The sequence below is a fragment of the Tenrec ecaudatus genome, chromosome 2, assembly GCF_050624435.1.
Source record: "Tenrec ecaudatus isolate mTenEca1 chromosome 2, mTenEca1.hap1, whole genome shotgun sequence".
NCBI classification, from domain to species: domain Eukaryota; kingdom Metazoa; phylum Chordata; class Mammalia; order Afrosoricida; family Tenrecidae; genus Tenrec; species Tenrec ecaudatus.
This window is the reverse complement of record NC_134531.1, coordinates 23488642-23515639: the sequence shown is the minus strand read 5'-3', so window position 1 is coordinate 23515639 and position 26998 is coordinate 23488642. Positions and strand designations below refer to the sequence as shown.

The window sequence follows — 26998 nt, the reverse complement described above, 5'->3', positions numbered from 1 at the left end:
GAGATCCAGTCTCTCCACATCCTTTCCAGCAATTGTTCTCCACGTGTTTTTTTTTAATTAGGACTCTTGTGGGTATCTCTGCTTTTTTTTGGTTTTTTTTTGCATCTCCTGGATGGCGAGTGATCATGAGCATTTCCTCATGTACTTGTTGGACATTCCAATGTGTTCCTTTGTGAATTGTATATTTCTGTCCTTTACCCAACTTTTAAGTGGATTATTTGATTGAGATGTTGCAGGGTTCTATAGGATTTGGTAATTAAGGCATTTTTTTGTTTTATTGCTAAGTTTTCCCCAATCTGTGGGCTCTTGTTTTACTCTATTGATGGAATATTTTGATGTGCATTAATGTTTTATTTTTTATTGATCCCAGCCATCTATTTTGTATTCTATTATATGTTGTTTCTTTATTACATAAACTATTATTTTTTTGGTAATTTTTTTAAACAATTTATTGGGGCTCATACAATTCTTATCACAGTTCATACATATACATACATCAATTGTATAAAGCACATCTGTACAGTCTTTGCCCTAATCATTTTTTCTCCTCTTTTCTTTTTTTACATTTTATTAGGGACTCATACAACTCTTATCACAATCCATACATATACATACATCAGTTGTATAAAGCACATCCATACATTTCCTGTCCCAATCATTCTCAAGGCATTTGCTCTCCACTTAAGCCCCTTGCATCAGGTTCTCTTTTTTTTCCCCTCCCTCCCCTTTCCCCCCTCCCTCATGTGCCCTTGGTAATTTATACATTGTTATTTTGTCATATCTTGCCCTATCCGGAGTCTCCCTTCCCCCCTTCTCTGCTGTCCCTCTCCCAGGGAAGAGGTCATATGTGGATCCTTGTAATCAGTTCCTCCTTTCCAACCCACTCAGCTTCCACTCTCCCAGCATCGTCCCTCACACCCTTGGTCCTGAAGGTATCATCCACCTTGGATTTCCTGTACCTCCAGCCCTCATATGTACCAGTGTACAACCTCTGCCCTATCCAGCCCTGCAAGGTAGAATTCAGATCATGGTAGTTGGGGGGAGGAAGCATCCAGGATCTGGGGGAAAGCTGTGTTCTTCATCGATACTACCTCGCACCCTAATTAACCCATCTCCTCTCCTAAACCCCTCTATGAGGGGATCTCCATTGGCCGACACTTGGGCCTTGGGTCTCCACTCTGCACTTCCCCCTTCATTTAATATGGTATATATATATATATATATATATATATATATATATATATATATATATACATATACATATATACATATACATATATACACATACATACACACACTTATATCTTTTTTTTTTTTTGCATGATGCCTTATACCTGGTCCCTTTGCACCTCGTGATCGCACTGGCCAGTGCCCGGCTATCAAAAGAGATAGTGTCTGGGGTCTTAAAGGCTTGAAGGTAAACTATTATTTTTAATGTTCTTTGACATTCTCAAACAAAATAGGGCCTGAACGGCAAGAACTGGAGGGTAGACTAAATGATCTAAGTTTTCCTACAGAAGTCCTTGTAGGCGGGAACAAATGAGCAGGTTTTGCCCTGATAGTTATTTTTTTATTTTTTTCTTTGGCTAAGTGCAACTTTCTGGCCTTTTTAATCAACATTGGTTTAAATTTATCTCTAATTAGCCCTCATAAACTTCCTGTGTCCTGAAATAAAATCTTTCAAGATCACATCATTGAAGTTCTATAACAAACCAGTGGTCATCGTCTTCTTAGTCGCCCCTCTTTCTTCAATTTAACTCACAGAAGATCCCCCTTGAACGGACTCTTTTGATTACATTTCAAGCACATTGATAAATCACAAATATATCCCAATTACATTTTGTTCCCAAAACTCCGTTCATTAATTTTTATCTTGGCTAAAGTTGAGGGAAGAAAAAATCTCTTTGAGCTAGCTGATCTTTGTGCAAAGATTTTGGTATCCATCCATACAAAAGCTTGCAGAAACCATGACAGTTGCTTAAAATTGACATGCCAGATCATGACAGAGTTTAATTTCAGGATTAATTACATCAAAGGCAATTCTATTATTTTTGTTCACCTCTTTTTTTTATCTCACCCATGATATTTTTCATTCTTTATGGTTGATGATCTTCCCTCTCAGCTAATGTTGACATCTTCTTGTTCTAAAAATGTTTGATTTTCATAAAAAATGTTGTTGTACATGAGACAGCATTTGTTTGCAAAGCTTCCATGATTTGGCCTACTATATATTTCACATTGGTATATATATATAATCCCTGACCTAAATCAATCATTTTTTCCATGGCTAGAATAAAAAAACAAACTTTTTCTGAATGCAAACTAATGAGACTAAGACGATTGATTGTATTACTTCATTAGATTATCTGTAGCCATGCACAGGTAGAGACATGTGATTGTAAAGACATGCTTATAAAGGTTTTGTTTTGTTTGGAATAATCCAACGAATGTATAACGTGAAATGAGAGTAGCAGTACATTTAAACTTCCAAAGATAACATACATGGGGATTCCCACTCCCCCCAAATGGAAAAAAAAGGCTTCCCTTGAGCAGAACTTTTGTGGTAAGCAATTTTCCCACTGGGCAAGCATCTAGCAACTCACTCTGAGTTAATGCAGCCAGTAATGCCACCTGGGAAGGTTCTTTCTTGCCACAGTGAATTTTTTCCCCATCATTTTGTTGAGGGCTCTTGCAGCTCTTATACCATTCTATACATCAATTGTATCAAGCATATTTGTACATAGGTTCCCATTATCATTTCCAATACATTTTTTGGCTTGAGTCCTTGATATAAGCGACTCTGACTTTTCCCCTCCCTCCCCAAACCTCCCACACTTCTGTAACCTTAATCAATTATACATTGCTTTTACACTCTCCTTTGTCTTCCTTCACCCTTATTCATCCCCCTCACAGGGTGGGGGGGGCGCAACATATCCAATCTTGTAATGGGTTCCCCTTTTCTCACCCTTCCTGCTCTGTAACCATCCTCCTACCCTCATGATATCGCTAATCCCATTACTGTTCCTGAGGGGTTTATGTTTGCTGAATTCCCTGTGTCCAGAGCTGCTATCTGTACCAATGTGTGTTCTCCTGTCTAGCCAGGTTTGTAAGGTAGAACTGGGTCATGGAAGTATACAGGAATGAGAGGAATGATGTGTGATTGATTCATCTGAGTTACATTACACCTTAATGGAGTCATCCCTTTCTTACACCACTTCTGTGAGGAGATATCCAATTATCTACAGATGCACTTTGGGTCACTACTACAAACCCCTCTTTCGCAATAATAAAATTGTTTGTTTGGGGTTTTTTGATACCTGTTGCCCAATCCCGTCAACACTTCATGATCACATAGACTGGTGTGCTTCTTCCATCTGGGCTTATTTGCTTCCCTGCTAGATGGACGCTTGTTTCACTTCAAGTCTTTAAGACCCAAGCTGCTATATCTTTTGATAGCCGGCCACCATCTGCTCTCTTTACCACATTTGCTTATGCACTCATTTTGTCTTCAGCAATAATATTGGGACGGTGAATATCAAAGAGTGCCAGGTGATCAGAACAAAGTTTTCTTGTGTTAAGGTAGGCCTTGAGTAGAGGACCAAAGTTTGTCTGCTTTCTTAGTACTTATCATATAAGTATATGCACATAGTCCTCTATCCCTCTCATTAAGAATTAATATACTAATAGATATACATGCCTATAGCCACACATCTATACATAGCTTTTTCCTCCTATTTCTTTCCTCTATTTCCTTTCACCTTCCTCCTATCCCACTCTCATGCTCGCCCTCTACTAGGCTCTCACTTGTTCATCTCAGGTACAGTCCTCTTGTTCAAGCCCCACCCAGCATTATACCACAGTGAATTTTTTCGTAGAAGCGGTTTTTCTTAAATCTCGTTTTTTTGTGATGGCTGATTTAAGATAGCAGTGTGCACCTGTGGATTTTTTTTCCTGCTTGTGAAAAATGCCACATAAACAGTTGTGAAATTGAAAACAGCTTACAAGGACAACACTATGGGAAAAACTCAAATGTCAACTGATGACAAACCTCATTCTGGACATCCATCAACTTCCAAATGGACAAAAATGCTGACTCATAGTACACTTGGAGTTCCTTCCACCAGGTCATACTGTTAATCAAGCTTTCTCTTTAGTGGTTCCAAAAACAGTGTATGACAAGAAAGGCCTGATTTGTGGCAGACAGGGGACTGGTTTTAATACCATGGCAATGCATCTGCTCATGCAGCCACCTCAGTGACCCAGTTTTGGGCAAAAAAAACAAACAGCATAACATTCTTGCCCCATGTGCCTGACTCACCTAACCTCACTCCATGCAATTTCTTTTGATTTCTGCCAATTAAGAAGGACTTGAAAGGACAGCAATTTGACAATGTAGACGAGGTGAAGACAAAAAATGAGGCAGGTGTTGTCAGCCATTAAAACACATGAGTTTGCAAAATGTTTCCAAGAATGGGATTACATATTTGACAAATGTATTAAGTGGAATTGAGGGCATTTTGAAGATGATGATTGTTTTATTAAAAGAAGATGTAAATACATAGCTTAAAAAATTCCATTGGAGGGAGTACCCACTTGTATATCAGCTTATTCATCTGAATATTATGCCTCCTTAATCTCTAAAGCAACCAAAAGCAAATGGTGCTATTTTTATGGCATGCATGCTATAGAGAATGCCTGTAGATATGAACATTCATATAATTTCCACTTTTGAATTCATACCAAATGAAATAATGGATCTATAACCTCCCACTTAAAAAATGTATTTGAAGCTTTAAATTTATATAAAATATATAATCATGATATTTCAGTCTCTGAATCCAACAATTTCTAAATAAAGTCTAGCTTTGTCTTTATGTTTTCCATACTCAGTAATTTTCCTAAGCTATACCATCTGTTTGAAAAAAACAAACAAACAAAAAACTCACTTACATAAAGTTGATGTTTCTGACATGGTAACGCTTTCAAAGGATAGAAACCCCAATTTTTTATCTGATGGAGTGGCTTGTAGTTTCAAACTGCTGACTTTGTATTTAGTAGTCCGGCTCATTACCACGACACCACCAGGGCTCTTATACTACTGCCAACATATAATCTACATTAGTTAGCTGAATCACAAAGGAATAGCTTACAGGCCTTTGGGTCCTCAAATAGATGGAAAAACTAAAAATCTTTGACTCGACTACTCATGAAGCATGATGTGACTATGCTATCGCCAACTTTGTAACCTTCATGATGAAACATATTATGCACCAGTAACTTCACTGCAACATTTACAGAAGAACCATATTTTTGCCACTGTACTTGTAAAAAGATGGTCTTTTCACAGAGAAATGTTATTTCACAGTGCTCACATTTCTTCACATCTCGGTGTCTAGTTTGCAAAAAAATAAAAAGTTGCTTTGAGAAAATATTGGAAATGATTTTATTGCCTTTCTTCCCAGCCTCTGTGTCTCAGGGAACCATACTAGCGTTGGTTTTGAGTGAAGCAATATGCTGTATTGACAAAATTGGCAACTGGAATAATCCTGGATCAGAAAGTGAGGTTGCAAATCATTCACTTCTCAGTGTGACCGTCATCACCCCTACTGCTTGGCTCTGTCGGCTCAGCATTATCCTGTGAGAATCACTTTTGCTCAATTCCATGCTGCTTTTGAAGTTTTTAACATGCATTGTGAAATTGTTACATAATTTATAGTAACGTAAATGATGATGGATAAAAATATTTAGTATCTCTCACCTTGGATAACTTGGTTTATACAAAAGAAAACCAGGAAACATGTCATCTATTGTCTTATAAAAGAACAGGCTTCAATTTGCTTAGAGGAAAAAAAGAACAAAACACTGGGGAGATATCTCAAGATATCTATTCAATTGTCTTCTGCTGGCTTATCAGGGACTAGAAACCAAAACATTACTATCACAGTTTATGATCACTGTGTAGAATCAGCCGAGGTTTGAATGTCGTCCTGAACCCCATACAACTGCTCATAGGGGTAAAACTTAGCGTGGCCCTTCATTGTTCTGCTTTTTTTCCCCACCATCAAATAAACTCAAACTTAGGTAAATTATAAAATGGAAAAAAGTGTTTCTATATTCATAATCATTCCCACAATTGCCAGTTCACCCCATTATTGCCCCTATTTTGCCTGTCTGTATTCACAGGGTTTCTCATGCATTCTCTGGCACTAATTCATCAAACAGGCTGATCAAAGCAAGTGGTTCAGACAATATCTTTCTACTGATGTTGCTGTTGTTAGGTGCCATCAAATACTTTCCAAGTCACAGAAACCACATGCACAAAATAAAGAAACCCTACACAGTGCTGCCTGACCCCACTATTGTTAATATATTTACACCCGTTATTGTATCCACTGTGTCAATCCATCTTGGTGAGGGACTTTCCCTCTTCTATTTCCCATCTACTTTATAAAACATGATGTCCCCCTCCAAGGACTAGTCTTATATGACAACAAGTCCAAAGTCTGTAAGGTAATCACCCCATCCTTGCCTCTAAGGAGCCGTTTGGCCATACTTCTTCCAAGACAGACTGGTGTAGTCTTTGAGCAGTCCATGGCTCTTGCCATGTTCTTCTCCAGCACCATAATTCAAATGTATCTATTCTTCTTTGGTAATCCTTATCCAAGGTCTAGCTTTCATATACATATATGCTATGACTTGGCCAGATACAATTTAGTCCTTGTCGCACGCTCAGTCTCGCCAGCAAGAAGGACGTGCCACAACAGGATTCTTCCACAGGCGTTTAATGCGGGTTTGATTTGCAGATGCGGAAAAAGACCCCGAAGCCCCAAACTACTGCTGCTTATATGCGCTCTATGGGGACGTGCTGTGCATTGATTGGTGCATTCGCCAGAACCCTTATTAGCATACTCCAAGGTGGAGTTATGACTACGTCATCTAAGCAGTGCACATGCTCTAAGTGGTTGTTTACCACTTAACTGGGCCACCGCCCTGACTGCCCGGCGCCATCTTGTAATGGTGGCGAGAGCTGCGGCTTCCCACAAGTCCTCAATGTAACTTCCCTGCTTTTCAATACTTTTTAAGAGGTCTGCTGCATCACATTTACCTAATGCAACATGCCTTCTTGACTTCTGCTTATTCATGCGTTGATTGTGGATGCAAGCAAAACTAAATTCTCGATAACTTCAGACTGTTCTCCGTTCAATGTGATGTTACTTTTTGGTCTAGTTATGGGGGTTTTGGCCTTTTTCACATCAAGTCATAATCCACATTCAAAGCTGCAATCCTTATCTTCATCAGCAAGTGCTTCAAGTCCTCCTCACTTTCAGCAAGCACGGTTGTGTCATTTGCATATCAGACATCCTCTGATCCCTATGTAGAATTATTATTCTTCATATGCTGAAGTACCTCCCTCCCCTAAAATGGAAAAAGCTCTTCTGGGTCCAGGTTTTGTAGTATGTATTTTTCCTACTAGGTGAGCACTGAGAAACTTGCTTAGAGTTATAGCACTCAGGGCTTTGCCTGGGGAGATTATCTCTATACAGAGAAAAAAATTTTCATAAAAGCAATTTCACTGGAACCTCATTTTTTGTGATGAGCATTTTAAAAGAACAGCAAACAGATGTGAAATTTTGTTTCCTGCCCAGGAAAAGTGCCACAGAAACAGTTGTGAAGCTGAACACAGCTTATAAGGACATTGCTCTGTGAAAAACTCGAATGTATGAGTGGTTCGTTCCATCATTTGAAAATATTGAAATGTTGACTGGTGACAAAATTCCATCGATATCCATCAACTTCCCAATGGACAAAAATGGCTAATCCTAGTGCATTTGAAGTTTGTTCCACCAGGTCAGACTGTTCAAGCTTTCTCTTTAAAGGTTCTGAAAACTTTGCTTAACAGTATGCAATAAAAAAGGCCTGGTTTATAGTAGATAGGGGACTGGTTTGCTACCTTAACTATGCACCCACTAACATTGTGCCAGTTTGGAGCAAAAATAGCATACCTCCCTTGCTCCACACACCTGACTCACCTGACCTTGCTCCATGCAAAAATAAAAATAAGTTTATTTTGTTGCCATGAATGAAGAGAGACATGAAAGGTCAGTGATTTGACAACATGGAAGAGGTGAAGAAAAAAATGAGGGAGGTTCTGTCAGCCATCCAAACAGATGAATTTGAAAAAATGTTTCCAAGAATGGATTCACATATTTGTTAAATGTATTCAAATGTAATGAATGGAGAGTACTTTGAAGATGATAATGTTGCATGTTAGTATGGGTAGACTAGAAAAACAAATCCATGGACACACATATGTGTATAAGGAAGAGGTTTATCTACAAGAGCAATTGTACATTAAGAAAACATCCCAACCCAGTCCAGTCCAAGACCATAAGCCTGATATTTGCCCATATGTCTGATACCAATCTATAAAGTCCTCTTCAGACTCATGAAACACATGAAATGAAGCCAAATGCAGGACGATCACAAGCCAGTGGGTAGAAAGTCTTTGGGTCCAGTGGCATTGTAAGCATCTCAGCGCTGGCAGGGGTCTCTCTGTGGCTTCTTGGGCTTCAGCGATCTGGTTGCGTCATGTCGTTTGTCCGTCCCAGGGTACTAGGATAGTTCTATGTGTCTTGTCAGCTGCAATGTCTCCCAAGGAGTGAAGTAGTAAGAGACATAGTGTCTCCTGCCTTCAAGGAGGAAATACTAGATTTCCCAGAATTCTTAGGAGAAAGCCATGCCCACACAAAGGTCACACTGGCTATCTCCAGATTGACAGGCTAGAGTCTTAATCCTAGTGTAGACCCCTACACCCTTAATCCTCAAATTGATACCAAATTGGGTGACTACCACAGCTGTTTGGTAAAAAAATGAAACACATAGTTTTGAAAAAAATTCTGATTATTTTGGCAATACAGTTTTTTTATATAAATCCAGCTTCTCCATTTATTATCTCAGCATACAGATTAAATAAATATGGTGATAGGATGCAATCCTATCATTAAACTTTCTTGATTTTAAACCATGCAGTATTTCCTTGCTCTGTTTACATAACTCTCTTCTGTTCTACAGACAAGTTAGTTCCACATCAGCACAATGAAATATTCTGGAATTCCTCTTCTTCACTAGGTAATCTATAGTTGTGATTCACACAGTTGAATAACTGTTAGGATCTATAAATGTAAATTGGAATAGCAAATATCATGTTTAGATTTATAAAATTTTTATTGGGTAATATTTGGACTTAGATTACCTAGCTTTTGTAGCTACTTTGTTTTAGTCTAAAAACTACAGCCAAACCTATACACTTTAGGCAATTATTCCATGAATTGAAATACCATTTTTATCGTTTCCAGCATAAGAGCTATACATAAGCCACCACAACATGACAAACTGATAGATAGGACATAAATATTATAGAAATATTAAAAATATAAGTCATGCATTATGGACCTCAAAATATGTTTCCCAGCTCAATTTTCCACAGCAAAATTAGTAAACCAAATTCTTCTTCTTAAAATTTAGTAACATAACAGTTACATGTAGTATGAACAGTTTGCAAAGAGCTGCAGCTTTTCAAGAATTTATCAAAACCTAGTTTTAATTTTATGCCATGTATCTGAAATATTTGGCAATTACTTACAAAATGCTTTTGCCCCAAATAAACATTACTTCATTGATTACATCTATGACATCTCTATAAAATATTTATATTTATCTACAAATACATTAAATAAGGAAGAAGATCTAAAAAGAATTGAAGCATTTGATTTGTGGTGTTGTCCAAGAATATTAAAAGTACCATGGACTGCTACAGGACAAACTATCCCTCTTGAAAGAAGGACCAGAATGCTTCTTAGAGGCAAGAACAGCAAGACTTAGTCTGACATACTTTGAACAGGTTGTCAGGGGAGACAGGACATCATGTTTGATGCAAGGGAAGGCAAAGAAAAGAGGAAGGCTTTCGTTGAGACAGACTGACTCAATGGTTGTAACAACGTGAGGATGGTGCAGGTCTGGGCAGTGTTTCATTCTATTGTGTGTAGGATTGGCATAAGAGCAGACTCAATGGCACCTAACAAGAACAGCATAAACTCAGATAGTTCATTTAAAATAAAATAATATAAAACTAGACATATATGATTGAATATAGGAATATAAACTCCAAAATTCGCTGCCATCGAGTCAGTTGCAACTCATAGGAAGGTTTCTGAGACTGGGAATCATTAGGGATTAGAATGTTCTATATTCTCTCTGGGAGCAGATGGTGCTTTTCAAAGGTTGACCTTGAAGTTAATCATCCAAGGTGTAACTACTATGCTACCCGAGCTCTTTGATAGCACTAAATAATTAGATTTCCAATTTTTTAGAGTATTGTCTGAAATCATTCAGAGATATGATAGCCCATTCTTTAATGACCAAGTTGCTATTATGCCAAGACACAAACTAATAGATAATATATCATTTTTTCTGGGTCCCCATTGTCTCTTGGGGGGTAGGAAATGTATTATATGCCATAACATTATATTTTATCGCAGGCAGGAGGAGTGGGGACCAATTTTTCTTCCAAAGCAGACTTGGCTCTGTAGGCACATCTAGCTTGACATCATTTTTGTCATTGTGTTGTGTTTTCAATAAGGTCCAGGGTCTTTCTGACAGGCTGTCCTCCTCGCTGGAGTCCACCCACCCTGTGCGGGTCTCTGCATCCATGAGTAATGGTGGTGGTGGAGGGGAAATGGAGGTCTCAGGCTATGATACCAGGCTGCAGCACTGGCCTGGCCTAGAGTTGGGGATGGTGGTGCCCACATCCCACCAAGCCCCCCCCCTTCCCTGGGTCAAGGAGCCAGGCCAGCGCCTATGTACAGTTGACGTCCTGTGGATGTGGATTTGGATGTGATCCAGCCGACTAGGGCCAGAGTGAGTACAACTTGCAGGATGAGATAACAGCGTTGGGGTTGTGGGCAGCACTGCCAGCCTGAGGCCAGAAAGACCGGGCCAGGGGGCTGTAGTTCGTGGCAAGAAGGGTCAGTGGACAAGCTGGTGGTCTCACTTCGCCCTGCTCAATGTCAGGGCCCAGGGCATATCCACAGCTAGGAAAGGACTGAGGGGGGGGGGGAGGAGGAGGGGGAGATAGGGCAGAGCTGGGCTGAGAGAGGAAGTCTGTTGGGTGGGGGACATAGGATCAAGCCGACAGGAGCTCCTGCCTCCCCACCCTGCCCCCCACTCCTGGCTCCTCTGCCTTCCTCCTGGCTCCTGTGCCCACTCACGTTGGAAGCTATAGGAGCCTGGAATCAGGTACAGTGGGGTGGGTGGGACCATGAGGAAGTCCTGACCCCTAGGTTCTGCGGCCACAGTGAGACAAGCCCGCATGGCAGGGCAGTGCCTCCCAGGGGCTGGAGAGGGGCACTCAGATAAGAAGTGGGCGTGGTAATGGCGGCAGCGTGGGGGCTGGCCACAGAGAGAACACTGGGGTGGAGAGAGCCCAGGACCTGGAGGCAAGGAGACTGCGGCATCTGGGTAGCTCCTCTGAGCACGTCCGTGGTGGGGACAACGCTCCCGAGCCCAGGCCCAGTGGGACGGCACCTTCGCCATGACCTGAGGGGAAGAGAGGAAGGGGGTCAGTAGGTGGCAGGCCCAGCTGAGTTTTCCTGCCCAGGGATGCCGGCCCTCACCTCCTGGCAGCACTGGCGGCTGACGACTGCACAGAAATCCATCCGGACCCACAGTTTGTTCCTCTGGCGCAGAAGTCAGCCACCCAAGGGCGCCAGTCTTCGCTGAGCACCAAGGAAAAATCTCACACTTTGGGTCCTCCAGGTCCTCCTCCATGTCATTGGCAAGACACAGTGCCAGGAAGAAGTTGCTCTGGGTGTACTCGCTGAGCTGCAGGTGGGCGCGCTGGAAATAAACCAATACCGTGGCCAGGAGGTACTTATCTGAGATCTGGAAACAGGGGTCTTGGGAGAGGAACTGCTGGAGTAAGGCTTGTAGCTCCTGGTGCTGGCGGGAAAGGAGAGACTTGCCGCTCCCACCGGGACAGCTCCGGCCCCCCAGGTTACGAGGGTGGCCGCCATGTGAGCAGTGGTGGGTCTTGGGCAGTACTCATCTCTCAGAAGGGCACGGCTCAGGGAAAGTGGGGCAGAGGGATCTGACCTCAGCAAGAACCTTCACTCGATGATCGATAAAATATAATTATATATATTTTAAATGATAGTAAATGAGAACTCATGTCCAGTAGGGTATGTAGAGAGTTTGGATGTTTTAATTCTCTTAACAAAAAGATAAAAGATGAACAACTATATATCCATAACTTTTCCAAAATGTTATAGATTTGCACTGAGTTCACTAGATAAACCACCCCATGGAGATAGAAACTGATAAAGAGAATCACAGTTCACTGAGAGCAGACATGTCTATAGTACTTCAAGCATCAGCTAAGTTTATTTAAGGAGCAATTGATTAAAAGATGAAAGCAGAGGTGGTAGAACTTGAGGAACTTTACTTCTGAAGCTATATTTTTAGACGATGGAGTGGGACACAAGTTTGTGAGATATGCCTTCAGTGGTCCCACCAGGTTTTTACTGTGAAGCTTTTAGATAAAAATCTATGAATTCTTTAGACAAGGGAAAGAGAACATTTTAAAACCATGCTCCAATCTCCTTAGCAATAGCTAGTGTTCAGTGGAGGGAAAAAATCAAGCAAACAAACAAAACGTCCTGCTTTACCAGTTCTAGAGCAAAGGAAGTTTGTTTTTAACAGTTTAACCAACATATAAGAGATGACATAATTAAACCAATTTTCATACAACACCAGAGTGTGACCCATAAAAGAAAATAATTGATAAGTTCAACTTGGTTATATTTAAAGAGAAAAATCTTCTGCTTTGTGAGCGATACCATGCAAAGAATAAAAGGCAAGTTAAAGACTTAATAAAATATTGGCAAAACATATCTTTTATAGATATTTCTTATTATGAAACCAAAAATAAAACAGACACCCTAATTTGAAAATGGACAAAAGATCTGAAGTAGAAGCTTCACCGAAGATGATACACAGAGGACAAATTTGTATACAAAAAATATTTCAGCATCATATGCCATTAAAACCAATTGTTGTCAAGGTTTGTTCAACTCATGATGAGTTTCTGTGTATAGGAGGAAAGTATTATATAGAATTTTCAATTGTAGATCATCGGTCCATTCTTCCAAAATACTTCTGAAATACAAAGAAAAAAAAAACACTTCCATTGAGTCTATTTCAAATCATAGTGGTTGCATATAGATTATGTTTAGAGAAAAATAATCTCATTTTACTATACTGGAGTGACTAGTGGGCTTGAACCATTGACTTTGTGGTTAGCATACAACACTTATCTGACACAACTCCTAAAGCTCTTTAGTAGAAGTAAAGATGCTGAGGACCTTTTGCCATTGAGTTAGTAGCAACCCACAGTGACCCTATACCCAACAGAATGAAATACTGCCCAGTCTTTTGCCCTTCTCCCAATGGTTCCGAAGCTAGAACAGTGTTGCAGCCACTGTGTCTATCCATCTTATTGAGAGACTTCCTCTCTTTAACTGTCCCTCTACTTTATCAAGCATGGTGTTCTTCTCTAGGTACTACTGTGCCCTGACAACATGTGCAAAGTGAGATAAGGTTTCATCATCCTTGCCTCTAAGGAGTAGCCTGACTGTCCTTACACGACAGGCTTGTTTGTCCTTTCAACAAACCATACTACTGTCAATATTCTTTGCCAACACTGCAATTCAGAAGCATCAATTCTTCTTCAATTTTACTTATTCAATGTAGAACCGTGCATCCTTTTGAGGCAATTAGGGATACTTTGGCTTGGGTCAGGCATACCTTAATCCTCAAAGTAATGTCATTGCTTTTCAATACTCTGAAGGGTTCCCAATGCAATGTGTCCTTTGATCGCTTGCTTGTTGTTTCCATGATCATTGGTTATGATTCCAAGCAAGAGAAAGTCCTTGAAAACATCAACCTTTTATCCACTGATAGTGATATTACCTATTGGTCCAGTTATGAGGGTTTGGGTCTGCCTTAAATTCAGTTGTAATCCATAATGAAGGCTACACTTTTTGATCTTCGTCAGCAAGTGCATCAAGTATTCCTCGCTTTCAGCAATCAAGATGTTGTTATCCAAGTAGCACAGGTCATTAGTAAGCCTCCTTTCAATCCTGATGCCAATTCTTCTTCACAGAAACCAGCTTCTCTGATTATTTGCACAGGGTAAAGTTTTAATAACTATAGTGAAAGTCTACAACCCAGACACACACCTTTACTGATGTTACCGCAACAAACGCCCCGTGATCTATTGATACCACTTCCTCCTGATGCACATGCGATTATGCGTGAGCACAATGAGAACAACTGAGGTAGACGCAAACCTTCAAACGTTAGGTGAGCCTCCAAGTGTTCAATGTTACACAACCCAGAAATTCCTTGGTGACATTCCCCAAAATAAACCGAATTCACTTCAATTTTGTCAGTTCTGATTAGTAGCCACCTATAGAAGAGAGGTACTTCTTTGGTTTTCTGTGGCTGTAAATCTTTTTTTTTTTACATTTTATTAGGGACACATACAACTCTTATCACAATCCATACATATATCAATTGTGTAAAGCACATCTGTACATTCTTTGCCCTCATCTATTTCAAAATGTTTGCTCTCCACGTAAGCCCTTTGCATCAGGTCCTCTTTTTCCCCCTCCCTCCCTGCTCCCCACTCCCTCAGGAGCCCTTGAAAATTGAAAGATTATTATTTTGTCATATCTTGCCCTGTCCGGTGTCTCCCTTTATCCACTTTTCTGTTGTCCATCCCCCAGGGAGGAGGTCACATGTAGACCCTTGTAAAGGTTCCTTCTTACCAACCCACTCACCTACTACCCTCCCAGTATCACCACTCACCACCCTGGTGCTGAAGTTATTATCCTCCCTGGATTCCCTGTGTCTCCAGCTCCTATCGGCACCAGTGTGCATCCTCTGCTCTATCCAGACTTGCAAGGTAGAAGTCAGATCATGATAGTTGGCGAGGGGCAGGAGGTGGGGAGCATTTAGGAACTGGAGGAAAGCTGTATCTTCTCCCCTAGACTCCTCTGCAAGGGGATCTCCAGTGGTCGACAAATGGGCCTTGGGTCTCCACTCTGCACTTCCCCCTTCATTCACTATGGTTAGATTATTGTTTTCTGATGATGCCTTATACCTGATTACTTCAACACCTCGTGATTGCTCAGGCTGGTGTGGTTCTTCCATGTGGGCTTTGTTGCTTCTGAGCTAGATGGCCACTTGTTTACCTTCAAACCTTTAAGACCTCAGACACTATCTCTTTTGATAGCTGGGCACCATCAGCTTTCTTCACCACATTTGCTTATGCACCCGTTTTTCCTCAACAATCATATCATGGAGGTGTACACCCAATGATATAATTTTTTTGTTTTTTGATGCCTGATAACTGATCCCTTTGGAACCATGTGATCACACAGGCTGGTGTACTTCTTCCATGTGGGCTTTGTTGCTTCTGAGCTAGATGGCCGCTTGTTTATCTTCAAGCATTTAAGACCCCAGCTGCTATCTCTTTTGATAGCCGGGCACCATCAGCTTTCTTCACCACGTTTGCTTGTTCACCCGCTTTGGCTTCAGCAGTTGTGTCAGAAGGCTGAGCATCATAGAATGCCAATTAAATAGAAGAAAAGTATTCATGCATTGAGGGAATGCTTGAGTAGAGGCCCAAGGTCCTTCCACCACCTTAATACTAGACCTATAAATATATGCACATAGATCTATTTTCTCATCCTCATATATATAGTTGCATAAGTACATGTCTTTGTCTAGACCTCTATAAATGCCCTTTGCCTCCTAGCTCTTTCCTCTATTTTCCTTGAGTTTCCTCCTGTCCCACTATCATGCTCCGTTCCCACCTGGGTTTCAGGTATACCTCTTCATGACATTAACCTTGATCATTCCCTATCAGGCTGCCACAACCACCTCACCACCAATTTGGATCACGTGTTGTTCCCTTATCCCTGGGTTTGTTAACACCACTTCCTTACTATCCCCCCCCCCCCTTCTCATGTCTCCCTCAAAGAACTGTCAGTCCCGATGTTTTTCCTCCAAATAGTTCATCCGGCCTATCTTATTTAAACAGACCTACAGAGATAATAACATGAACAAAAACAAGACAGAGCAAAACCAAGCAACAGTATACAGCAAAACAACAACAACAAACCACTGACAAAGAACAAAACAAAACACAACAAGAAAGAAAAGCTTGTAGTTAGTTCAAGGATCATTTGTTAGCCTTTAGGAGTGTTTTCCAATCCAGTCTGTTGGGGCATCATGCCCTGGCCCCAAAGTCCACTTTCAGCATTCCCTGGGGACCTTGCCACTCCATTCCCTTGCAGTTCTGCTGCACTCCCCCAGTGCTTTGCCTGGGTGTGTTGGGATTGGGCCATGGGTCAGTGAGGGACATCATATCTCATTTCGGCATGGAGTAGTGAAACAGTGGAGAGGTCTGGGAGGCTGGCCCAGTACCAAATATTAAGTGGATTCCTGCTCCTCCCCCCAGAAGAATTTATTTCAAAGGACAGCATTGAATCTGCAGCTCCAAGAGAGGGACATATCTAATTGGAGCACACGGGAGCAGATGAAGGGGGAGTTGGAGAGAGTGGAGCACATCCTGGCCCACCAGGCCCTGAGGATGATGACCCCAATTAGAGGCTGTAAATCTTTACAAGAAATGAAAACCTCATCTCTCTCCAGTAGAATATCAGTTGGGTTTAAACTTCTGACCCTACAGTTAGCAGGTAAATACAGAACAAAATACACTACCAGAGCTCTAGGGAATTGCAAAGTCAGACAACAATAAGATAATACTTCAAAACTGTGACAATTGCTACAATCCAAAGCACAGGCAACACCATATTCTGGTGAGGATGTGGCACAACAATAACTCATTTGTTGGTATGATTGTCAAATTTTTTGTCATCTTGGCTAGGTTAGGATTTTCATTAGTTTTGCAGTTAAGACATATTCCCTTATGCTATGTATCACAATGTAATCAATATTTTTTTAAAGTATTACATAATCAAGAATTGGTTGTGCTGAATGAAGACATTGATTGATGTAATATCCATTAAAATACATGAACATTCTGAAAAAGATAATCAGGCAGGTTTGCTTTGTTTTCATAAAGCTAAAAAGAGATTTATCATGTGATCTAGCAATACCAGAGATAGGTATTTCTTCAAATGAATTACAAACATGTGCCCACACATAAACCTGTATGTGAATGTTTATACTGCCTGTGTTAGTCAGGGTTCTCTAGAGAGACAAAAACAGATTGCAAATAAATATATATATATATATATATATATATATATATATACATACAGATAGATTGATATATAACACAAGCAATAAACAGTTAAATAATAAAGCAGTACAAATGGCTTAGTGCAACTCACTCCCATGAGACAGTTGTGAAACACTGGCAGTCTTTCGAGCTTTGAGGGCTACCAGGTAGTCCTCTTTAGACAAATTCAGGCTATCCAGGCACAGGTAGCAAACAGCAAGGCAGGTCACCAACAGTCAGCCAGGTAACCAACAGTTAGTCAGGTAATCAATAGTCAGTCCCAGTTCAAGAGATGTAGAATCCAATTGTGTGGCAAAGCAGGTTTTGAAGGAACTTCAAATTACAGTGACATAGTCCACAGGTTAGGTGTCCCACAGGTAGCGTACCTTGCAAACTGAAGCACAGACAGCAAGGAAGCCGCATACTGGTCGAATGATCAGAGAGCGAGAGACAAGAAAGGCAAGCTCACCGAGGCATTTATCTCTCTGTCCTTCAATTAATCCCACATGTGTTTATCGGCCAGGCTGGCACAATAAACTAACTGCCTCCATCCACCCCTTGCCAGCCTGGCACGTGTACACAATTCTTTACCCATATATACTTACATAATTTCCAGAAATTGGTGAAATCACATTTATACTTATCATCAATCATCTATATAAATGAAAACACACTGAGTCCAATTGTATCCAATATATCATACCTGAACAAAGGAAAGATATGTAATAAGCACATAGAAAGAAAATACACTGACAATTACAAACCTCACTTTTGTAATTGATCATGTGGTCATAACTGATAGAACTACCTTCTTCTATTACCCATTCTGTACTACCTTTGCCCTCAGCAAGTACCTCAGCTGACTGTGGTTTTTTGGTTGGTGGGGTGACCCAGACTTTCATTCCTGAGGGTTCTGGATCATTGTAGGTCCTGTCAGGATTGGGTTACTGTAATTTACCATTTACTTTAATCACAGGGCATGGTAGCACTAAGATTCGGCCTGTGGGATCTACTGGATTCCAGACATATTCTTCTTTACCTCCATTATGTAGTACCAGTCCAATTTCTCCTTGGTAATCAGAATCAATCATACCACTTAGTACAGTGACACCCTTCCTGACCTGTTGATCCAAAGGCATAAGAAGTCCAAAGTGGCCAGGGGGCATTCTCAGCTGCCAGTTCAGTGGAATCCGTGCTGTGTTTCCAGGTGGGAGAGTTCCTTACTTCGGGACCAGAACTCCAGGCCTGAGGAACATAGGGTTGCTGGGACAGGAATCAAAAATGCTGCAAGGGGATCACTAGGCGTAATAGTGAGTGGTGTCACTCCAGTTTCCACCCCTTGGTTCCTGGACCCATGAGTTCTGGCTATTGAAGACACAGCACCATATGTTGGCTGCTGGTTTAGAGTGTATACAGCTTCCTGGAGAACATTGCCCCAGCCCCACAAGTTGTTACCACTTAGTTGGCGCCGTAATTGTGTCTTTAGGAGTCCATTCCATCGGTCTATCAAGTCAGCAGCTTCAGGATGATGAGGAACATGGTATGACCAGTGGATTCCATGTGAATGGGCCCATTGCCCACTGTATTTGCTGTGAAGTGAGTTCCTTGATCTGAAGCAATGCTATGTGGGATGCCATGCCAATATATGAGGCATTCTGTAAGTCCATGAATAGTTTTTTTTTTCAGAAACATTGCGTGCAGGGAAGGCAAATCTATATCCAGAGTAGGTGTCTATTCCAGTAAGAACAAAATGCTGTCCCCTCCATGATGGAAGTGGTCCTATGTAATCAACCTGCCACCAAGTTGCTGGTTGATCTCCCCGAGGAATGGTCCCATATCTTGGACTTAATGTTGGTTTCTGCCGCTGGAAAATGAGGCACTCAGCAGTGGCAGTGGCCAAGTCAGCCTTGGTGAGTGGAAGTCCATGTTGCTGCGCCCAAGCATAACCTCCATCCCTGCCACCATGTCCACTTTGTTCATGTGCCCATTGGGCGATCACAGGAGGGGCAGAGGAAAGAGGAGGACCAGTCTCCACAGCACAGGTCATCTTATCCACTTGATTTCTAAATCCCTCCTCTTCAGAGGTAACACTTTGGTGAGCATTTATTTGAGATACAATTACCTTTACTTTCGTGGCCCATTCAGAGAGGTCTATCCACATATCTCTTCCCACATCTCCTTGTCACCAATTTTCCAAAGATAGCCCTTCCAATTCCTTCACCATTCAGCCAAGCCATTAGCCACATCCCATGTATCAGTGATACAGTCTCACATCTGGCCATTTTTCCTTACATGAAAACTAAACTGCCAGGGGCACTGCTCAAAGTTCTGACCATTGGGAAGGTTTCCCTTCACCACTGCCCTTTCGGGAGATCCCAGAAAGGGATATGATATCCACTTATAAGTGGCACCTGCATATCGTGCAGAGCCATCCATAGACCAAGGATGGTCTTCAGTTAAAGGATGGCAAGGAACTCCTCAGGAGGCCGTAGGTGCAGACTGGGAGAAAGAAGGTCATGTGACAGGAACAGAGACTGTGGGCAGCTGGGCCACTTCCTCCTGCTTTGGCCCAGTCTTGTGTATATCATTTCCATTGAACAATGGAGTGTTGCTGCGCACGTCAAGCTTCATGATTCCGTGGGTCAGATGATACCCAGTCCATGAGGGGTAGTTCAGGCCTCTTGGTGACTTGGTGGCCCATGGTGAGACGTTCAGTCTCTACCAAGGGCCAGTAACAGGTCAACAGCTGTTTTTCAAAGGGGGAGCAGTTGTCTGCAGAGGATGGCAGGAATTTACTCCCAAATCCCAACAGTCTATGCTGTGATTCACCAATAGGGGTCTACCAAAGACTCCGCACTACATCTTTATGTACAACTGACACCTCTAGCACCATTAGGTCGGCTGGATCACATAGTCCCAGTCGCAAAGCAGCTTGCACATGTAGAACCTGTTGAAGAGCCTTTTCTTGTTTTGGGCCCCACTCAAAATTGGAGGCTTTTCATGTCACTTGATAGGTCAAAGTAGAACACCCAAGTGAGGGATATGTTGCACCAAAAATCCAAAGAGGCCCACTAGGCATTGTAACTCATTTTTAGTCATTGGTGGTGCCAAATAAAATAGCTTATCCTTCTCTTTAGTAGGAATATCTTGACATATCCCACACCACTGGACCCCTAGTAATTTTACTATTGTGGAGGGTGCCTGAATCTTCATTGGGTTAATTTCCGAACCTCTTGTATTCAGATATTGTACCAATGAATCTAGAGTCTTTGATACATCCTCCTTAGTGGGTCCAATCAGCATAGTGTCACCAATATAATGAACCAGTGACATTTTGTGTAATAGGTGATCAAGGTCCCTTCGCACTAAATCATGGCACAGAGAAGAAGAGTTCATGTACCCCTAGGCGAGAGTTGTGGAAGTATATGGTTGCCCCTGCCAGCAAACTGCTTCTGGTGGTCCTTGGAGAAGAAGGCATTAGCCAGATCTATAGCTGCATACCAAGTACCAGGAGAAGTATTAATTTGCTGAAGCAATGAAATCACATCTGAAATGGCAGCTGCAATTGGAGTCACCACCTGGTTAAGTTACAGTAATCCACTGTCATCCTCCAGGATCCATCTCTCTTCTTTACAGGCCAATTAGGTGAGCTAAATGGGGATGTAGTAGGAATCACCACCCCCTGCATCTTTCAAGTCTTTGATGGTGGCACTGATCTCTACAATCCCTCCAGGAATGTGATATTTTGGGGGGTTTACTATTTTCCTAGGCAATGACAGTTCTAATGGTGTCCACTTGGCCTTAGCTATCATGATAGCCTTATTCCACATTTCAGGGATCAAATATGGGAGTTCTGCCAGGTAATAAGTATGTCTATTCCAATGATGCATTCTGGAACTGAGGAAATAGCCACAGTATGGGCCAGGGGCCCACTGGACCCACAGTGAGGCATACCTGAACTAAAACTCCATTGATAATTTGACCTCCATAAGCCCCCACTCTGACTGGTGCAACTTTGAAACACTTTGGGTTTCCTGGAATTAGAGTCAGTTCTGAGCCAGTGTCCAGTAATCCCCCAAAAGTTTGATTATTTTCTTTCCCCCAATGAACAGTCACTCTTGTGAAAGGCTGCAGGCCCCTTTGGGGAAGGCTAGGAGAAAGACTAACGGTATAAACCTTCATTGATGTAGCAGGGTCCTCCTTCAAAGGGACCCGGCCTCCCCTCATTCAAGGGGTTGTGGGTTTGTGAACTGGCTCAGATCTGGGAATTGATTGAGCGATCATGACTGTCTATTCTGCTGTTCACCTGATCTACCATCCTTCCACCTGTATATATCATGTAAATATTTAGTAGGCTCCCTATCTATTTCATTCCTAAGGACACTGTGGGTAAGTAGCCAATGCCATGATTCCACAGGAGACAGGTTGCTTTGATCACTACTGAAACCTTGTCTATTATAATCATACCCACCCTGTTTCCTGTCTCTGTTGATTCAGTGCTGACACCTGCCCTCTACCTTTCACAGGGACAAATCAGCCCCATGTGGGCAAATGTCAGAGTTCGCTTAGGGCAGTGCCCACTGTTAATCCTGCTGCACATAAAATAGCAATTATAACAGTCTGAAAAGATGCTGGGGCCCACTTCATAAATTTGTTCCTTATGGTTGTGGTAAAGAGTATGTCCTCAGGACATTCCGATTTCTCTAAGCTTTTGCATGTCTTCCTCTACATTGTACCAAGGTAGATCAGGTACTTCATGTTGGTCTAATCTAGGCCATTTTGCAGTCCATGCTTCATTGAACCAACCAAATAAAGAATTAGATCCTCTCTTAGCCTCTCTCACAGAGACATTGAAAGAAGAGTCTGTGCTTTGGGGTCCCATAACCAGAAACTCAGACCGGTCTAATATTACATTTCATGCACCAGTATCTCACACCTTTAGTAACCATTCCCAGGGATATTCCCCAGGCTTCTGCTTGTACGTATTTGAAAACTTCAGCAGACCTTTATGAGTATAGCATGCTTCTTCTTGAGTAATAATCTCAACCTCACCTTTAGGAGCTTTCTGTGTCCTAATTTTAGTGACAGTTCTAGCAGAAATAATGGGTGGTGAGGGTGTTTCCTGGGTGCTCTCATCAATATCTTGTAAGGCATCTCCCTCAGGCAATGCTACTGATGCAGCCCCACCTGGCATAACAACTTGAATAGTTTGGCTAATCTGCTCAGGTGTGGATTATAAATTAATACTTACAGCTGGGAGGGGTGGATCAATTGTTTCTAAGGGCTCAATATCCTCTTCCGGATCATCAGCCCATATGTTCCCATCCCATGTTTCAGGGTCCCAACTTTTCCCAATCAATGCCCTCACTTTGGTATCAGATACTGCTCTAGATTTTCAATTCAGCTGCCCTTGTAATTCAGCCACTTGCATAATGAGACTCTGGACTTGGTTCTCAGCAATGTCAGCTCTTTTACTAGAGGAGAGAAGGCTCTCCTTTGTGGCACAGACGGAAGCTTTAAAATCTGTTAGTCTACACACGAGGCATGCTTTGGAGGCTCTGAATTATTGCTATTAATAGTAACACTATTACTTCTAGTGTTCCACTTGCAGCACTGCTTAATTCATAATTTCAAAACTTGGAAACAAATGTATTTCAATAAGTGAATAGATAAATAAACATTCATGCAGTGCATCTACATCATGAAGTATTAAAAACAATACCCTGCTAAAATTAAAACTTTACATAACAAAAACTCATATTGTTATTTGAAGTTATAGGAAAAAGTTAAAGTCCTTTTGCATCCACCTATGTGACTCTAGAAAAAGGAAAACTGTAAAGACAGTAAAAATATAATAAAATATCACTGGTTTCCAGGAGCTCAACAATAAGGAATTTGGGATGAATAGATTTGAGCAACTGGAGTTTTGAAAGTTCTTCTATAAGATTCTACAATGGTTCACCCATGGCATCATTCACGTTTCAAAATTCATATAACTGTGTACAACAGAGAGGGAGCCTTAATGTAAATTATGGCTAAGGTTTGAATACTGGAGCAATAGTTGTAGTGAGTGTATCGTAGTAATGGTATGGAATGTGTTAACAATTTTAAGAAACAGTATGCAGGTAAGAGAAAGAGTATATAGGAACTCTGCATTTTATACACAATATTTCTGTAAAATTATTATAAAAATAAAGCATATACAATTATAATTAATAGTAACTAATACAAAATGAAAATTGATCATGCTAAATTTAAATTTTTGTACATTGCTAAAATAGTAATGAACTTAAGATCCTTTGTTTATATCAGAATTTAGTTGCTTTTTTATTGTCCAACTGCTCATCTTTATAATAGAGTAACTGCACAATAATATCAATAGAAAATCTATGGAAATTATATCTTTGGAGGGAAATAATATCATCCCTGTGGTTGCTGTATGAGAAATAGTCATCTCAATATAAGATGAACATATTATGTTTGGAAGAGAGGCTACTCAAAAATAAAAGCTTTCTGTTGTATTTCAGGATGTTCCTGGATTTATATGCGCTTTTCTAGAAATTAAAATGCAATAAACAATTATTCACATATCAGAATTAATAGGAGGGATAAATGAAATAATTCATTGAAATATTTTACAAACTTTAATGCAATGCTTAAAAATCCCTTAAACACACACATACCTGCACATTCTAGAAGGACAAATTAAGGTGAGATGATAAAAAGAAAGGTAATAAATCCATTGTATTCTGAGTGATAAAGAAAAAAATATGAGAACATTCAAAGGTTAAATTGATGGTAGATTAGAATCTGACTGAACACTGGATTTATCTCAGAGTAATTTCCAGAGTTAATCTTTTTCTTTGAATTTAGAATTTACCATTTTGATTTTTCACTATAGTGGAAAGAAATGAGTAAATGAACTCTCAGGGGATACTCCTCTTTGATTCACTGCTTCAGATCTGTTCTCTGTGTCTGGGATCTATATAGCATAGTCTTGCTTTGATGTCTGTCTGAAAAGGTCCCTGACAAGATATATATGCTTTGGAATGAAAAGTACTGGATGGACTTGCACAAGGAAAAGTTAAAACAGTACTTGCGATCAAGATAGTACACATTTTTTGAAAATGTAATATGGCCAATTGAATTGATATATATTTAGAAAAACTGGTGAGTCCAATATTAATTATGAAATAATTTATATATCAATCAGTTAAATTTCAATATATTTGTAATTATACACTTCCACTCATCTTACAATTTGCTGTATTCTAGTGGATTGTGTATTGTTGTGATACTGAAAGCTATGCCACCAGTGTTTTAAATACCAGCAAGCCTACACATGGTACACATATTTCAGTGCAGATTCCAGACTAAGAACAGACTAGGAATAAGAAATAGGCTTTCCTATACTGAGAGATTAGTCGCCGGAAACTTCATGAACATCAGTGAAACATTGTCTCATATAGTATCAGAAGATGAGCTCCTCAAATCTGAAGACATTGGTTTACAATGGAATCAAAAGCACCTCCTCAAAGTTGCCTCCACCGTACTGATGTGGATGGAGCAAACGTACCTGAAACTTCATTTGCTAGTGTGGCACAACTCAAAATGAGAAAAAGAGATGAAATCATCCATTAGTGATAAAATTGGAAATCATCAAGAACTGAAATGGAGAATATAAATATCAATATCCTAGGCATTCGTGGGCTGGAATGAAGTACTATTGATTGTTTTGAATCAGCTAATCAGGAATGACTCAATCAAGAGGAATGGTGGTTCATGTATGTTGAAAAGAACATTTCAAGTACAATGCTAGCTGTGATTGGATTATATCTATCCACCTTCAACGAAATCTAACCAAATGACCATTATTCAAATTTATGCACAAAAGCTAGTGGTGAAGATATTGAAGAATTCTATACATTTCCTCACTGCTAAATTGATCAATCTTGCAATCAATCTTATATTTATAATTACTGGTGGTTGAACTCCAAATGTTGGAAGCAAAGTACCAATAGTTGAAAAATATGGCCTTGGTAATAGAAATGAAACTACAGCTCACACTCTAGAGTTTCAAAAGACTCTACAAATGGTGTTTTCATTGCAAGTATTTCTTTTTAATAACATAGACAGCAGCTATACATATTTATCTTGCCAGATGGAATACACTGGAATCAAATTGGCTGCATCTGTGGGAAGAGATGATGGAGAAGCTCAATATCATCAGTTGAACAAAGCTAATGGTCTAATGTGGAATTGTTTATCTATTAATTAGATTAAAGTTCAGGTTTTAAAAAGAAGAAAATTAAAAGAAGTCAACAGGAACCAAAATACAATCCTGAGTCAATCCAATCTAATATTAAAAGTTATAACAAATACAACTGTAACACACTGTCACTAAAGAAAGGAGATCTGACTATTTTAAAGAAGAAAAGAACGCAATTAACAAAAAACAAAAAGTCATTGAAAACGAAACAAAGAAAAAACTAAATTGGTGTCAAAAGAAACTTGCTTATGGATGTGCAGTAGCTAACTAAAGCAAATGGAATAAATGACAAACTAAAAGAACTGAACAGAAAAAAATTTAAAAGGCAGCCAAAGAAGACAGGGTTATGGTACAATGTGTAATGACCTAAAGCTAAGAAGCCAAACAGGAATAAGACATTTATCATATTTAAATTTGGAAAAAAAGAAGAAAAACCTCATTAATTGAGGTGAAATATTAAAAGATTTTATATATTAAAAGATTCTATAGACAGAATATTTAATAATGCAGGAAGCATCATAAAGAACATGGGTTTACCAAAGGCTTAATACATATTGGTACCCTGAAAATGGATCTGGGGCTTTCTCTGTCTTTCATAGTTTTCTGCAAACTTTCTGTTCAGAATTTAAACTGTAATACCATTCTCTCCTTGGTCTTTGGATTTTATTATTTATCACCTTTGGGGCATCAGTCTTCTTGCTGTCAGACAGAGAGCACTGTCACGTTGATTGTGGCAGACCCTGCCCTTTTAGCACATTTTAGGTTTCCTTCCATTTAAAAAAAATATTCTCTGCTTTCTGATAGAGGTTTTTCTGTTTTGTTTGGTCATTGTTGGTATTGCGTGTATTTTTCCTGTTTGTATTTGGATTAATTTCTTTACATAGAATTTAGGAGAGGTAAATCTGTAGAGATAGTAACTAGATCTGATCATAGTTGAGGGATGGGAAGAGCCTTGTTAGCAGACTGAGAACATTGTAAAGTCAATTGTGGCAGATGTAGTTCAGTTAAAATGTAATATCTTATGATTTTATCTCCTTTGCGACCCATTTAAAGTTGTTTCAGTTTAAGAAAAAATGAGGGAGAATACACTTGAAGCCTCTGGTGGATACTCCCTGGCCATCAACCAGGGAGGTGAATGCCCTCGCTCGCATGCAGAATGAATTGGAAAGTGGATCATTGCAGAGGCAGTGAGAGTGAAATTTACCTCCTTATCATTTTCTTTCACTTATGATCCATTTTAAATTTGTCTTTGATTTTATTTTTATTTTATTTTTTCTATTTTCTTTTTTGATTCAGGTTTTATCCATTTTGCTTTGTTGTTCTTATTCATTTTCTGTCTGTTTGTTAATTTTTTTCTCTAT

General features: G+C 40.2%; 1 protein-coding gene across 1 annotated transcript in view; it reads right to left on the bottom strand.

Annotated features, from left to right (window-relative positions):
* LOC142439905 (speedy protein C-like) overlaps nucleotides 1-26998 on the bottom strand; it is a 146909-nt gene that overhangs the window by 52268 nt on the left and 67643 nt on the right. The window contains 3 exon segments of the mRNA XM_075542602.1: nucleotides 11268-11595; nucleotides 11673-11754; nucleotides 11756-11997. Coding sequence (XP_075398717.1) covers nucleotides 11268-11595; nucleotides 11673-11754; nucleotides 11756-11997 — 652 coding nt within the window.